The sequence below is a fragment of the Chiloscyllium plagiosum genome, unplaced genomic scaffold (assembly GCF_037043375.1).
Source record: "Chiloscyllium plagiosum isolate Xiang-an unplaced genomic scaffold, Cpla_swu_hap1 HiC_scaffold_13, whole genome shotgun sequence".
Taxonomy (NCBI): domain Eukaryota; kingdom Metazoa; phylum Chordata; class Chondrichthyes; order Orectolobiformes; family Hemiscylliidae; genus Chiloscyllium; species Chiloscyllium plagiosum.
The window spans coordinates 29,303,725-29,318,834 of NW_028270151.1; the positions used below are offsets into that span (position 1 = coordinate 29,303,725).

At 42.8% G+C, this 15,110-nt stretch overlaps 1 protein-coding gene and 1 pseudogene across 2 annotated transcripts; both read left to right on the forward strand.

The window, feature by feature from the left end:
• The first annotated feature begins 262 nt into the window (after positions 1 to 262).
• LOC148148287 (somatostatin-1-like) lies at positions 263 to 3,242 on the forward strand. 2 transcript variants are annotated; one of them, XM_087993233.1, is made up of 2 exons: positions 263 to 495; positions 2,856 to 3,242. In XM_087993233.1, exons 1-2 carry the CDS (start codon positions 373 to 375, stop codon positions 3,051 to 3,053), a joined length of 321 nt encoding a protein of 106 aa, XP_087849359.1. In that variant the 5' UTR covers positions 263 to 372; the 3' UTR covers positions 3,054 to 3,242. The 2 variants fall into 2 exon arrangements, with proteins under 2 accessions (XP_087849359.1, XP_087849358.1); XM_087993232.1 differs by lacking the exon at positions 2,856 to 3,242 and adding an exon at positions 1,456 to 1,709 and having other exon boundaries at positions 263 to 516.
• Positions 3,243 to 11,233: 7,991 nt separating this feature from the next.
• Positions 11,234 to 13,808, forward strand: LOC148148288 (somatostatin-1A-like; annotated as a pseudogene).
• The last annotated feature ends 1,302 nt before the right edge of the window (positions 13,809 to 15,110 follow it).

Sequence of the window (15,110 nt, forward strand, 5' to 3'; positions counted from 1 at the left end):
CTGCATTCATTCGTGATGGACATGGCCCAACATCCAATCATAGGACCAACTGCCAGAACGCGATAAGGTGTCCACATTGAGAGTCCTTGGCCATTATCTCAATCTTCGTCAGTTTGGTAATTATTTGGTTGGATGATGTGATTGGGTTGTGCGTAAATGCGAGTAAATCTCTTGGGAGCCGTCCTCCTGACGTGTGCTCAGGTTGGGAGAGCGCCTTTAAAAAGAGCTGCAGCATCCAGGAGTCAGTCGGAGTGGAGCTGTCCACTGTGCTAGTGCTGAAACTCCGCTAACTTTCAAACGTTGTAAACGCTTGAACCTCTTACTTCTTTTCTTCCTTCCTTCTCTTTGCGAGGTGCCCCGCTTTGTGCAGTGATGTGGTGCAGCCGAGTTCAGTGCGCCCTCGTCCTCCTCTCCATCGCCCTGGCAGTGCTGAGTGTGGGTGCTGCTCCCACAGCCGACAGGTATCGCGAACTCCTTCAGACATCCATGGCTGCTGCAGGGCCCCGGAGTGAAGCGGTAAGAGCCCAGCCAAGGGAAACCCCTGTGTAATAAAGTGGATAATATGGTCAAGCTGTTTAACTTAAATAGAGACGAATAAGGGGAGTGAATGATTGATGAATCTAACCTGGTTAGACAGATCTAATGCCCATCAAATGATAATAAGGATGCGTGCGTTCCACAGATCTCTCGGATTTATAAACCGCTCTGATCGTTCTTGTTTCGACCGAGAGAGATTACCGCGCTGCCCAGGTCCACGGAGACAGTTCTCTCCCTCTATCCAGTTGATCTCGCCACTCTGATCAGACTGGAAACAAACGGCGTGTAACTTTCTCCAGTTTTCAGGAACCTGCCCTTTCCATCTTCGATCCAGATTCATTCCCTCGGATTGAATTGATAATTCTCTGACCAACCTCCAATCGCTCATCTAAATTGAATCAAACCAGCAGCAAAGTTACCTTGGTTGATAGAAATTTTGATGTAAGCGATGTTAACCTTGCAGGTTTAGATGCTCTGTTTATTAACGGAAAGCACAGAGCATCGATGCACCAGAATTGCGGGAAAGATAAACGCGCTGTGTTTCTCTCTTCTTTCTTCACTGTATCTGCCTCTCAATAAATCCTAAGCACTTACGATACCGTCTCATCCGGGGCTTCCTCTCTTTTTCCAGAGACCGGCCCACCATGATTAACTCAGCTCCTGAAGCATCCACACGGGATACGAAGGGAGCAGCACAATGTATTTGTTGCATTGTGATTTAATTGTCGATTGGGGGTTTCACTACCCGTTGGAGTCCAGAAATGGGAAATGAGGATAATTTCACGCAGTGGCACACAGGGACTGATGGGTTGTTGTAAACACTCGCCAAGCTACACTTTCAAATCCAGCAACTGGCACTTTCACCAGCGCCAACTGAGAGAATTTCTCTGCCCTAATTATTCCCTTTTCTTAATGTAGGAGCAGATCAAATACAATCTCGTCCAACTGCTCTCGGAGCGGGCAAACGCCGAGAACGAAGCCTTGGAAGCGGAGGATTTGCCGGGGATGGCGAAACAGGTTGAGGCACGGGTTCATTTGGAGCGATCCGCCAACGCCACTTCGCCCCAGAGGGAACGGCAGGCGGACTGCAAAAACTTCTTCTGGAAAACCTACGCAGCCTGTTAACTCGCTGACACTCCAGAACAAGCCGCGGGCTACTGCTTCATCTCAATCACACACGGTCAGATGTGGCAGCACCAGAACTGTAAATTAAATAATGTAATCGATGATTTGATTTGATTTATGTGATAGAAGAGTTTTAGCTTTTGTCCGGTAGCAGACCAGTCCTCATTGTGACTAGGTGGGGTTTCTCTGATTAATGTGGCTCCTTCTCATTGAAATAAAATTTTCTGTTTGAAAGTGGACTAGCACACATTCTTTAAGAACGAAAGGCGTTTTCTCTAACAATCCTTCATGGTGCATGACATAGGCATGGCACGTATCTACAATCTGACGCTAGATCACCACTGACAATGATACACTCTCGGCCATTAATGTCAGAAGAATTGTAAATCACCACAAGGTTTATCTTCGTGCTCGAGCACACTTCCCAGTCTTCCACAATCATTTAACCAGGAGACAAAATGGCTCAGTCGGATCTGGAAGAATTGTGGGAATGCCATCACCCTCACGTTCCTCTCCAAGTTACTCACCATTCTGACTTGGAGACATAAAATCTCAACGTGGCAGTAGAAAACATTTAAATTCAATGAACCAATTAAATATTTGAAGAAAGTCCCTGAAATGATGACTTTGAAACTAAAACCTGTCATGTTTATTTATACCCTCTTTAATGGTTAAGTCTCAACTGTTATCTGAAATGGTCGAGCAAGCCAATCAGCTCAGAGAGTCATACAGCACGGAAACAGGCCCTTCAGTCCGGCCAGTCCATGTTCCCAAGCTAAATTCGTGCATTTGGACCATATCCCTCCAAAGATTTCTTATTCATGTACTTATCGAAATGTCTTTTAAACATTGTAACTGTATCCGCATTCAGCACTTCCTCTCGAAGTTCATTCCACACACAAACCACTCTCTGTGTAAAGTAATTGCCCCTCTTGTATTTTTTTAATTTTTCTCCTTTCCCCTTTAAAATGTGTTCCCTAGTCTTGAAATCTCCCACCCTAGGGAGAAAGCATCTGCCATTCACCTTATCTATATCCCTCACTCCACAATCTTCAACGCTCCAATGAAAAAAAAAACTTTTGGGCAATTAAGGGACATGTAACAAATGCTGACCTTGCCAGTAATGCCAGTAATTCAGTAAAGACGAATTTTCACATTTCAATTTCTGACAAACTTTACTCGTTTCCTTGTAGGACCTTCTGAAGGACACAATGATCCAGCTTTTACATGTGGTAGCGGATGCAGACAAGGATGTTGTGGAAGTGGATGATTCTAAAGTTGAGATTCCACCAGATAACGAGATTCCAATGAAATTCCAACATCGTCAACTGGGAACAAGAATGCGGAAAAACGGCAAGAATTTCTTCTGGAAGAGCTATGCTTTATGCTAACACATTGTACTCCATTGTATGCACTGAGCCCTCTCCACTCTATCTCACTTACCTATACCCTGCCACACTGCTCTTAACCGCACTATACCGCAGTGACTCCATCCCACTGCACACTACTATGCTGCACTATACAACATTATAAACACTGTATCACATTGTATCCCTCTGTACCACATTGTTACACACTGTAGACCATTGTACTCCACTGTAAAGTACAGAGTTTTTCACACTATACTTCTCTGTACTACTGTGTATTCCAATGGGCTCATCCCATTGATACCATTGTAATCCGACAATATTTGCAATTAATCTGCAATACAACTGAAGCTTTACTTTCATCTATTAATTTAGCACATCCTTTACTTTATGTACTTTTTGTACAACTGTACTGAAAGTCATTGAGTAACTCTTTATGCATGATGCAATAAAATCATTTCAAATTTGAAGATCATGCTACAGCTTCTGTCTAATTTACATGCTTTCATATATTTCTAACAACCTGGTGAAATTTATCATCTTGAGAATCCAGAGATTGTGGCCTTACCGAGAATTTAGTTATAGGCACACTAAGATGACAATTCTGAGGGGATATTGCATTGTCATGGGTATAATCTTTCTGACAGTCTGACTATTCGGGTAAGCATGGAAATGTCACAGCACCAGTTGAAGATGACAAGAGAATTAATGGTAGAGCCTGAGAAATGTTGTTGAACACAGGGACCATGGGTGCAGGTTCATAGCTCCTTGAAAGGGACATCACATGTAGACATGGTGATTAAGAATGTGTTTGGCATATTTGACTTCATTGGTCAGAGAACTGAGTATAGGAATCAGAATATCATCTTGCAGCTTTACAAGACATTAGTGAGGCTACCTTGGAATACTGCATTCAATTCTAGTCTCATTGCTAGGAAGGATGTTGCTAAACTAGAAAGAGTACAGAGAAAATTTACAAGGATGTTGCTAGGACTGGAGAATTTAAGTAATAAGAAGAGGCTGGATAGGCTGGGATTCTTTTTCCTGGAGCATTGGAAGCTGAGGGGTGACCTTATAGAGGTTTGTAAGATCATGACATTCATAGATAAGTTGAAATGCCAAGGTCATTATCCAAGGGGAGGGGAATCCAAAACTAGAGGGCATAAGATTAAGGTGAGATGGGAAAGATGTAAAAGAGACCTAAGGGGCATTTTTTTTCCCACAGAGGGCGGTGCATGTATGAAATGAGTTGTCAGAGAAAATAGTAGAGGTGAGTACAATAAAAAAATTTAAAAGGCATCTGGATGGGTACGTGAATGGGAAGAGCTGAGAGCGACATGGGCCAAATATTGGCAAATGGGACGGCTTAAGTTTGGAAGATCCTGGTCAGCATGGTCAAGTTGTATCAAAGGGTCTGTTGCTGTGCTCTATGACTCTATGACTCTATGACTCTATGTTTATCATATTCTTGAAAACCATATCTAAAAGCAATTACACTAGGCATTGATCAATTTGCTGTTTGTGTGGTCTTGTCTTGTCACAACTGGCTGCTGCATTATAACAGTTTGAACTTCAAAGACCTAAAGATTCACCTGTCCTCAACTTGTCAGGTACTAACTTACAAACATATGAAATAGGAACAGAAAGGCATCGTTCGACTGTTGAGCCATCTGCACTGTTAAATAACATCATGGCTGATCTGTTTGTGTTTTGAATTTCACATTCCCAACTCTTCCCAACAAACCTTGATTACTGTGCATTATTTCTGGATACCCCCAGTAATTATCCCATCTCCTTCTGTCATTCATCTTGTTTCACACAAAACCAAAAACTCACATTCAAAACAATAAAACCATATACAGATCTAACTAATGAATTCTGAAATGTGCGCCTGAAATAAATGCCTCAGTGAAATCTTGATTTAATGAATGCCAAATCAACAATGTGAAGCTCATTCTGCACACTTCATACTAAAGCAAAACAAAATGGATGCTGAAACTCTTGGATAAGGGCAAAACTGTTGGCAAAACACAATCCATAAGATAGGGCCTGCTAAGAAAGAAACAGAGTTAACATTTAATCTGAAAATTGACTCTATTTTTCTCCTTGGGTATTCCTGAGCTGCTAAGTTTTTCCAAAATCTTATGTAGTGAATCAAGAAAAAAAAATGCTTGTGCATTGACAGACACCTTTGTATTCTCTCTGGCCACAGGTAAGGTCAGAGAGGACTGGAGATTATCCAATGTTGGACCAATGTTTAAAAGTAGCAGAGGTAATCCTGGAAATTACAGGGCTGTGAGTGGTGGAGAGATTATTGGAAAATATCCTCACTACAATATCTATATGCTTTTAGAAGCAAATTGACTTATTAGCGATAGCATGGTTTTGTGTGGGGGAGATTGTGCTTTACTAAGTTGATCGAGGTTTTTTGAGGAGGCGATGAAGATAATTGATGAGGGAAAGGTGGTTTACATTGTCTGCATGGACTTTGGTAAAGCCTTTGACAAGGTCCCTCATGGCAGATAGCACAAAAGATGAAGTCACATGGTATCTTGGTGAGCTGGCACGATGGATACAGAACTGGCTCAGTCATCGGAGACAGAGGGTAGTGGTGAAAGAATACTTTTCAGAATGGAGGGCTATGGCTAGTGGTGTTCCACAGGGATCAGTGCTGGGAGTCTGCTGTTAGTGATCTACATAAATGATTTGGAGGAAAATGTAGCTGGTCTGATTAGTAGGTTTGCAGATGATACAAAGATTGGTGGAGTTGCATATAGTAAGGAGAACTGTCAGAAGATACAGCAGGATACAGATCAATGGAAGGCATGGGCACAAAAAGGGCAAATGAAGTTTAAGTCAGACAAATGTGAGGTGATGTATTTTAGAAGGTCAAGTACAGATGGAAATTACACAGCCAATGGCAGAACTCTTAGGAGTATTAATATGCAGAGATTGCACAGATCACAGTGCAGGTAGTTAAAGTATTAAAAAAATGCCTAAGGCATGGTTGCCTTCATTGGAAGAGGCACTGACTATAAGGATAGGTGAGTTATGCTGCAGCTTTATTGAACCTTAGTTCGGTCACACTTGGAATATTGCATACAGTTCTGGTCCTCTCACTACTAGAAGAATATGGATGGTTTGGAGATGATACAGAAAAGTTGTACCAGGATGTTGCCTGATATGGGGGATTTTAGCTATGAAGAAAGGTTGGATAGACTGGATTTGTTTTCACTGCAATGCAGGAGATTGAGCGGTGACCTAATAGAAGTTCATAAGATTGTGAATGGCATGATGAGAGTGGAAAGTATAAGGTTTTTTCCCAGAGTGGAGGGGTCAATAAACAGGTTAAATGTACAAGGGGGGATGTTTAAAAAAGATGTGTGAGGCAAGTTTTTCACACAATGAGTGCTGAGTGCCGAGAACATGTTGCCAGAGGAGGTGGTGGAAGCAGACACAATAGTAACATTCAAGAAGCACCTGGACACATACATGAATAGGAAGGAAATAGATGGATAAGGATCCTGTAAGTGACGCCCGTTTTAGTATAGAAGGGCAAAATATGGCAGCATAGACTTGGAGAGCTGAAGGGCCTGCTCCTGTGTTGTATTGTTCTTTGTTCAAAGATGAGGTAATGGGGAAAGGACATAGGAAAGTATTCGGTCATATCCTGCACCTTTCTACCACCAGAGCTATTTTTGCAGCAGCAGACATGATATCAAATTAAACATCTGCCCAAAGACCAACTCAACAATTGGTCAATTAAGGGGTGTGGAAGGGGGAGGGGTTTGGAAAGGATTCTGTGGGGCGAGATGATCCAATTAAATCTGGCAGTCTTAACATCAGGATCTGGGATTAGGCGCCAGCTATGCATAACTCATCTGATCATCATCACAGGTGCTGCCATCAATGCATCCTCATGCACTAGGAATACAGGCACAAATAGCCATCCTAAGTGGAGTGTGGCTGGACGACCAACCCTCTGATTTGACCAGCCATTCGTTTCCTTTCTTTATTCATTCACAGAATGAGGGCATCACTAGCTAGGCGACATTTATTGTCCATCCCTAATTGCCCAGAGGGCAGTTAAGAGTCAACCACATTGCCATGGATCTGGAGTCACATGTAGGTCTGACTAGATAAGGATGGTAGATTTCACTCCCTAAAGGACAATAATGAATCCAACAATCAACAACAGTTTCATGGTCATCACTGGACTCATACTTCCAGATTTGTTTACAATTGCATGCACATTCCAAAGTCTGCCATGGTGGGATTCAAACCCAGCTCCATAGAACATTAACTGGATCTCTGGATTAATACAACTTGGCTAGCACATTCCATCAGCTCTTCAGGTCAGGCCATTGTCTGTAGTAGAGACATGCATTCTAACATAGCTGCTTAACTGGTTATTTTTTACATGAGGAGATCCCATTGCCCATGGCACAGAGGTCACCCCAATAAATGTAATTCCTCACATCAATCAATGTTAAAATTTATTTGCCCATATGTCAATTTTCTCCAGCACAGTGTTGAAATTCCGTGTCCTATACCACCCCACCTTACATTGCTATGATTCTGAGTATCACAACCTCCTTCATTGTACAGTAACCTTAGATCTTATAACTGCCCTCATTGTCTGCAATCCTGGGTCTTATACCCTCTCTCACTGTGATGTTACCCTGGCACTTATGCACCATTCCCCTCACTTTGCTGCAACTCTGGATCTTATAACCACACTCATTAACTGCTTCCCTGGCTCTTATAACCCCCTTTACTGTGCTACAACCCTGGGTGTATTATCCTTACACACTATGCTATCACCCTGGGTCTTATACCCTCCTCCCCTCACTGTGCTGGAGCCCTGGACTTAGTATCCTCTCTCATTAATGTATCTAATACCCACCCTCATTGTACTATAAGCTATGTCTTATATCCTCCCTCACTGTGCTATAACCCTGGGTCCTATCTTCCACTTCACTGTTCTGTATCCCTAAGTCCTGTATCTCTCCTTCAAGGAAAGTAAATCTGCCATCATGGTAGTATAGGTCTTTAAAAACAAATGAACGTTTGCAAAGGACAGGCCTGTTGAATGACAATTTTGTGTCAGTCTTTGCAGTAAAGAGGGTAATAAATCTAACATTCCAGAGAACTTAATAATACATCACAGGACTCTTGGCATTACTCAGATCCACTTACAACATGCTTCTACCCTTCAATGCTGCACTTTATAGAACATAGAACATTACAGCGCAGTACAGGCCCTTCCGCCCTCGATGTTGTGCCAACCTGTGAAACCAGGTGGGATATTGTGCGCAGTTTGGGCACAGCATTATAAGAAAGATGTGATTGCATTGGAGGGATATTGCAGAAGTGATTTACAAGAATGGCTGCATGGATGAGGATTCAGTTTCGAGTTATCAGGATGAACTGAAGAATGTTGGGACTGTTCTCTTTTGGAGAAGGCTAAGAGAAGATATGATTGAGGCTTTCAAAATCATGAGCTGAATTGATAAAGTAGATGAGGCGAAGCATTTCCTGCAGATATGAGGATCCAGAAGCAAAGGGCACAGATTTTAAGTGATTTGTTAAAGGAGTAAATGTGATGTGAGAGAAAAAAAGAGAACTTTTAACATAGGGAATGGAAAGCACTGTCTGAAAGTGTGGTGGAAGCATTTAAGAGAGTGACAGGGTTAGGTTTAGTGTGTTTTTTTGGATATAAATAATACGCTTGCAGGTAACGAGGTTCATTTGAAGAACTGGTGTAGACACATGGGGTGAATTGACTCTTTCTATGCTGTACCATCTCTGTGATTCGGTGATTCCAATGTCCCTTCTCCAAAGAAAACAGCTTTAACTTCACGTCAGAAATGACATTGCTCATTCATGGAACCATTATGAAGATTTGTGACTGCGCTCTCTCCAACACCTTCCCATTCTTCCAGAGCTTCCAACTGGGACTGCAATAATGTCACCTCTAAGTTCAACATCATCTCCTTCCTCTTGTACATTGTGCCTGTATTAGTAGTGACAAGATTACTGGATGCATAATGAAGCATTCTCTTAATCTGACCAGCCTTCTTCAATGATTTATGCATCCATGTCCCAGGTGCCCCTGCTCCTGCACCTCCTTTAGAGATGCACCGATTGTTTTATACTGTCTCTCAGGATTCATCCTACCAAAATGAATCATTTCACATTTTATTACATTAAATTTGCTCTGGAACATGTCTGTCAATTTCACCAAACTTTATATGTCCTTTTTAAACTTTGACAGGTCTTTCACACAGTTCACAATGCTTCCAAATTGCACGTCATCAGTAAATTTTGAAATTGGCTGCTGTACAGAAAGATGTACATCATTAATATAGGTCAGGAAAACCAATGGTAATGAAACTGATCCATTCTGCCCCACTGTGTTAGTATCACCTGTTTGAAGGTGTCACTCTCTTGGTCCACTCTTCAACAGACGAGGTTAATGTTGTATCCTGACTGTGTTCCACACCACTTCAATGTCAAGGTTGAGGAAAATCCCAGCTGCATCCAAGCCACAAGACTCCAACAGAGACGCCTCATTGTCGGCCATTCTAAAATATTGTTCATTTAATGAATAAGTGATTCATTTTGATGGTTCCTTTCCCTTTGAGAATGTTCCAATTGACCAGAGGCCCTTTTCAGGACCAACAGTTCAGTAATCTCCTGGGTTACTAGCACTGCACATTAACAGAGACAAGACTTTCTGTCTTGCTTTGTGTTAATTAATAAACGAGAAGAGGTAAAGTCGAGCTCCCTGGCACCACTATCCATACACACAGGCCAGAAACCATTCCAACCACACCAGATTAATGTGGATTTCACCAGTTTCCTCATTCCACCCTCCCCCACTACCACCTTATCCCAGCTTCAACCTTCCAACTCGGCACCGCCCTTTTGGCCTGCCTTAACTGCCCATCTTCCTTCGCGCCTATCTGCTCCACCCTTCTCTCAGAGCTATTATCTTCACACCCACCTTCACCTACCTATGGCATTCTACCTTCCCCCTCCAGCCCCACCCCCTCTCATTTACCTCTCAGCTTCCTTGGGCCATCCCTCATTCCTGACAAAGAGTTTATGCTCCAAACGTCGATTCTCTTGCTCCTCTCATGCTTTCTCACCTTCGACCAAGCATGCAGGCTGAGAGGCTTCCTCTCAAAACACACCGGCCTGTAAATAACAATTACTGCTGCCTTAATGTATTCATTCATCAGCACTCACTACCCAAACCTTTTCCACAACCTATTCCTTCCCATTGAAAAAAATATCTGCACAAATATCCCGGAAATCCTCTTTAACTCTCAAATTTCACTCCAGGGACAATGGTTGGAAGTAACGTTATGCCAGTGGTTTGGTCTTTTGTGAACAAATTAATCAAAGACAAGCACAAAATAAGTCTCGGAACCTGCTGGCAAAATAATAATTTTTCTATTCCTGATGAAGGGCTTTTGCCCGAAACGTCGATTTTCTTGCTCCTCGGATGCTGCCTGACCTGCTGTGCTTTTCCAGCACCACTGTAACCTAGACTCTGGTTTCCATCATTTGCAGTCCTTGTTTTTACCAAAATAATTATTGTCCGGTTTCATTTCATTTCATTTCTGCTGCCGGGTTGCTCACAGTCATTCCCACGCAGCACAGAAATCCTGTGAAAATCAAACTGCGGATGCCGGCAACGCGAGATAAGCATAACCTACACATTTCCTGTGGTTGTTCGTGGACAATATGGGCAATTTCGCCTGGCCAATCCACCTAACCTGCACATTTTCGGACTGCGATGGAAATTAGAGCACCCGGAGGAAACCTAAGCAGATATGGGGAGAAACACGGTGCAAGATCTTCACAAACAGTTGCCTCAGGGTGGCGTCTAACTCGGATCCCTGGCGCTGGGAGGCAGCAGAGCCGACCCGCCCACAAGCAACGCCCATATCGCGAAAGGGTGTCCACAGTGAGAGTCCCTGCTTACGCTTAAATGCTCATAAATCTCTTAGGAGCCGTCATCCTTAAATGTGCTAAGGTTGAAGGAGCGCCTTAAAAAGGAGGTGCTCTCTCCATAAGTCAGTCGGAGCGGAGCTGTCCATTGCGCTAGTGCTGAAACTCCGCCAACTTTCAAACGCTGTCAAGTTGCACCTCTGCCTTCCTTCTCTTTGCGAGGTGCCCCGCTTTGTGCAGTGATGTGGTGCAGCCGAGTTCAGTGCGCCCTCGTCCTTCTCTTCATCGCCCTGGCAGTGCTGAGTGTGGGTGCTGCTCCCACACCCGACAGGTATCGCGAACTCCTACAGACATCCATGGCTGCTGCAGGGCCCCGGAGTAAAGCGGTGAGAACCCAGCCAAGGGAAACCACCCTGTAATAAAGCGTAAAGAAGATGTAATGCTCATCAAATGATAACGTGGATGAATGACTTGCATGTGAGTTCCCTCGGATACTAAAGTGGCTCTGAGTGCGCTTGATCTGACCGGGAGAGATGGCCATGTTCAGCGAGACAGTCCGCTCCCTCTCCCCTGTTGTTATCGTCACTCCCGTCAGACTGCAAACACACGGTTTGTAAGTTTCCGTAGTTTCTCTGTGCCCGCCCTCCCCATCTTCAGCCCAAACTCATTCCCTTGGTTTGAATTGATAATTGTTTTAGGAACCTCCAATTGCTCATCTGAAATGACGCAAACCGAGCAGCAAAGTCTCCTTTGGTTGGAAGAGATTTTGATGTAAATTACAATGACCTGCGGACGTTGCAGTTTTGCAACAAAACCAGAAATTGTTGGCCAAACTCAGCAGGGATAGAAGCAGAGTTAATGTTTCGAAACCAGCAACTCTTTATCAAAACTGTTCCTCCAGCAATTTCTGTTGCTGTAACTGATGTTAACCTCTCAGGTTTAGATATTCGATTTACGGGAAGCTCAAAGACCAGGTTAATCAGAACTGCAGGCAAGAAAAGCGGTATCTGGCTCTTTTTTAAGGGATTCCTCCTTCATTCCAAAGTGCACTTTACCATGAGTAAGTCAGCTACTGAAGTATCCACACGGGATATGAAGGGAGCTGTACAATGTATTTGTTGTATTGTGATTTAATTGTTTATTGGGAATTTCATGTCCTGTTGGGGTCCAGATATAGGAAATTAGAGTATGTTCACCTAGTGGCACTCAGGGACTGATGGTTTGACACTGTTATACACATTCACCCAGCTACGCTTTCAAATCCAGCATCTGGCGTTTTCATCAGCACCAACTGAGAGAATTTTCCTGCCCTAAATATCCCCCTTTTTTTTAATGTAGGAGCTGATGAAATACAATCTCATCCAATTGCCCTCAGATCTGGCAAACACTGAGAATGAAGCTTCAGGTGGCGTGGATATGCCGGAGAAGCGGAGCAACCACAGGAAACTACCAGTCACACCCAGACCGAACGACGTTTTCTTTTAGAAATCACGTTTTGTGTTGTGGGAGCTGGTGGCAAAATGAGGGCTCAGTCGGATCTGGAAGAATTGTGGGAATGCCATCACCCTCACTTTCCTCTCCAAGTTACTCACCATTCTGACTTGGAGACATAAAATCTCAACGTGGCAGTAGAAAGCATTTAAATTCAATGAATCAATTAAATATTTGAAGAAAGTCCCTGTAATGATGACTTTGAAACTAAAACCTGTCATGTTTATTTATACCCTCTTTAATGGTTAAGTCTTAACTGTTATCTGAAATGGCCTAGCCAGCCAATCAGCTCAGAGAGTCATACAGCACGGAAACAGGCCCTTCAGTCCGGCCAGTCCATGTTCCCAAGCTAAATTCGTGCATTTGGACCATATCCGTCCAAAGATTTCTTATTCATGTACTTATCGAAATGTCTTTTAAACATTGTAACTGTATCCGCATTCAGCACTTCTTCTCGAAGTTCATTCCACACACAAACCACTCTCTGTGTAAAGTAATTGCCCCTCTTGTTTTTTTTTAATTTTTCTCCTTTCCCCTTTAAAATGTGTTCCCTAGTCTTGAAATCCCCCACCCTAGGGAGAAAGCATCTGCCATTCACCTTATCTATATCCCTCACTCCTCAATCTTGCACACTCCAGTGAAAAAAAAAGCTTTTGGGCAATTAAGGGACATGTAACAAATGCTGACCTTGCCAGTAATGCCAGTAATTCAGTAATGACGAATTTTCACATTTCAATTTCTGACAAACGTTACTTATTTCCTTGTACGACATTCTGAAGGATACAATGATCCAGCTTTTACATGTGGTAGCGGATGCAGACAAGGATGTTGTGGAAGTGGATGATTCTAAAGTTGAGATTCCACCAGATAACAAGATTCCAATGAAATTCCAACATCGTCAACTGGGAACAAGAATGCGGAAAAAACGACAAGAATTTCTTCTGGAAGAGCTATGCTTTATGCTAACACATTGTACTCCATTGTATGCACTGAGCCCTCTCCACTCTATCTCACTTACCTATACCCTGCCACACTGCTCTTAACCGCACTATACCGCAGTGACTCCATCCCACTGCACACTACTATGCTGCACTATACAACATTATAAACACTGTATCACATTGTATCCCTCTGTATCACATTGTTACACACTGTAGACCATTGTACTCCACTGTAAAGTACAGAGTTTTTCACACTATACTTCTCTGTACTACTGTGTATTCCAATGGGCTCATCCCATTGATACCATTGTAATCCGACAATAGTTGCAATTAATCTGCAATACAACTGAAGCTTTACTTTCATCTATTAATTTAGCACATCCTTTACTTTTTGTACACCCAGACCGAACGACGTTTTCTTTTAGAAATCACCTTTTGTGTTGTGGGAGCTGGTGGCAAAATACTTGAATGGGCAGAACCAAATCAGGTTTTCGCAAACCCCAGTCATTTTATGAAGACACACTGCATCCAGTTAAGTTCCCAAAGTTGGAACAATGTGAGCATCAGCTGGTGGGAGTCACTTTGAGTCTCATGCATGTAGATGAGGAAGGACACCACTTCGACTGGGACAACACATCTATCCTAGGACAAGCCAAACAGAGATATGCATGAGAATTTCTAGAAGCATGGCATTCCAACTGAAACTCTATCAACAAACACATTGACTTGGATCCCATTTACCACCCCTGAAAAAAAGAACAAGAAATGACATCACCGCAGGAAATGAAGTCACCACAGGAAATGGCATCACCAACCCAAGGAAACCTAAACACATAAATGGAAAGCGGGCCATGCTACCAGTGCTTCATCCGGAGGCCCACCGATGATGTTACCTAGCATGGTGATGAAATGTCTGAAAATGAACCTTCCAGCTCAGTGAGCAAACCTACATCCAGAACCTCAACCTGAGCTACAAATCTTCTCAAAATTCATTAAGGCACAGTTTTTGTTTTGGTTAAATGCTTTCACATATTTCTAACTACCTGGTGAAATTCTCATCCTGAGAATCCACAGATTGTGGCCTTACCAAGAATTTAGTTTGAGGCACACTAAAATGACAATTCCACACATTACTGAGGGAGCATTACATTATCATCGGTATAATCTTTACCCATAAGTTATTAAACTCAAAATATTCTTTTATGAGATGGTACCAGACCTGTTGAGTTTCTCCAGCACTTTTCATTTTCATTTCAGACCTCTGCAGTATCTTGATTTTACTTAACTAAAGATGTGGTAATGGGGAAAGAATATAGGAAAGCAATTGTTGGTACCTTGAAACTTTCTACTACCAGAGTTAATTTTCTAGCAGCAGAAATGATATCAAATGAAATATCTGTCCAACTGAATAATTGGCCACTTAATGTGGTGTTGGAGGTTTTTGAATGGACTGTGTGTGGGGAGGTGGACCAATTAAATCTGGCAGACAATCAGCAGGCTATGGGATTAGGTGCCAGCTACACATAGGTCAGCTGATCATCATCACAAGGACTGACATCAATGCATTCTCATGCATTGGAAACACAGGTACCAATAGCCATCCTAAGTTGGGTGGAGCTGAACTGTCAACCCTGTAACTGGACCAGTCAGTTGTTTTTCTTTGTTCATTCATTGGATGAGGGCATCA

Excerpts from the sequence above, each read along its gene's own strand:
- LOC148148287 (XM_087993232.1), top strand. The coding sequence starts at position 373 with ATGTGGTGCAGCCGAGTTCAGTGCGCCCTCGTCCTCCTCTCCATCGCC. Across the intron at positions 517-1,455 it reads CAGGGCCCCGGAGTGAAGCG|GAGCAGATCAAATACAATCT; the intron begins GTAAGAGCCCAG and ends TTCTTAATGTAG.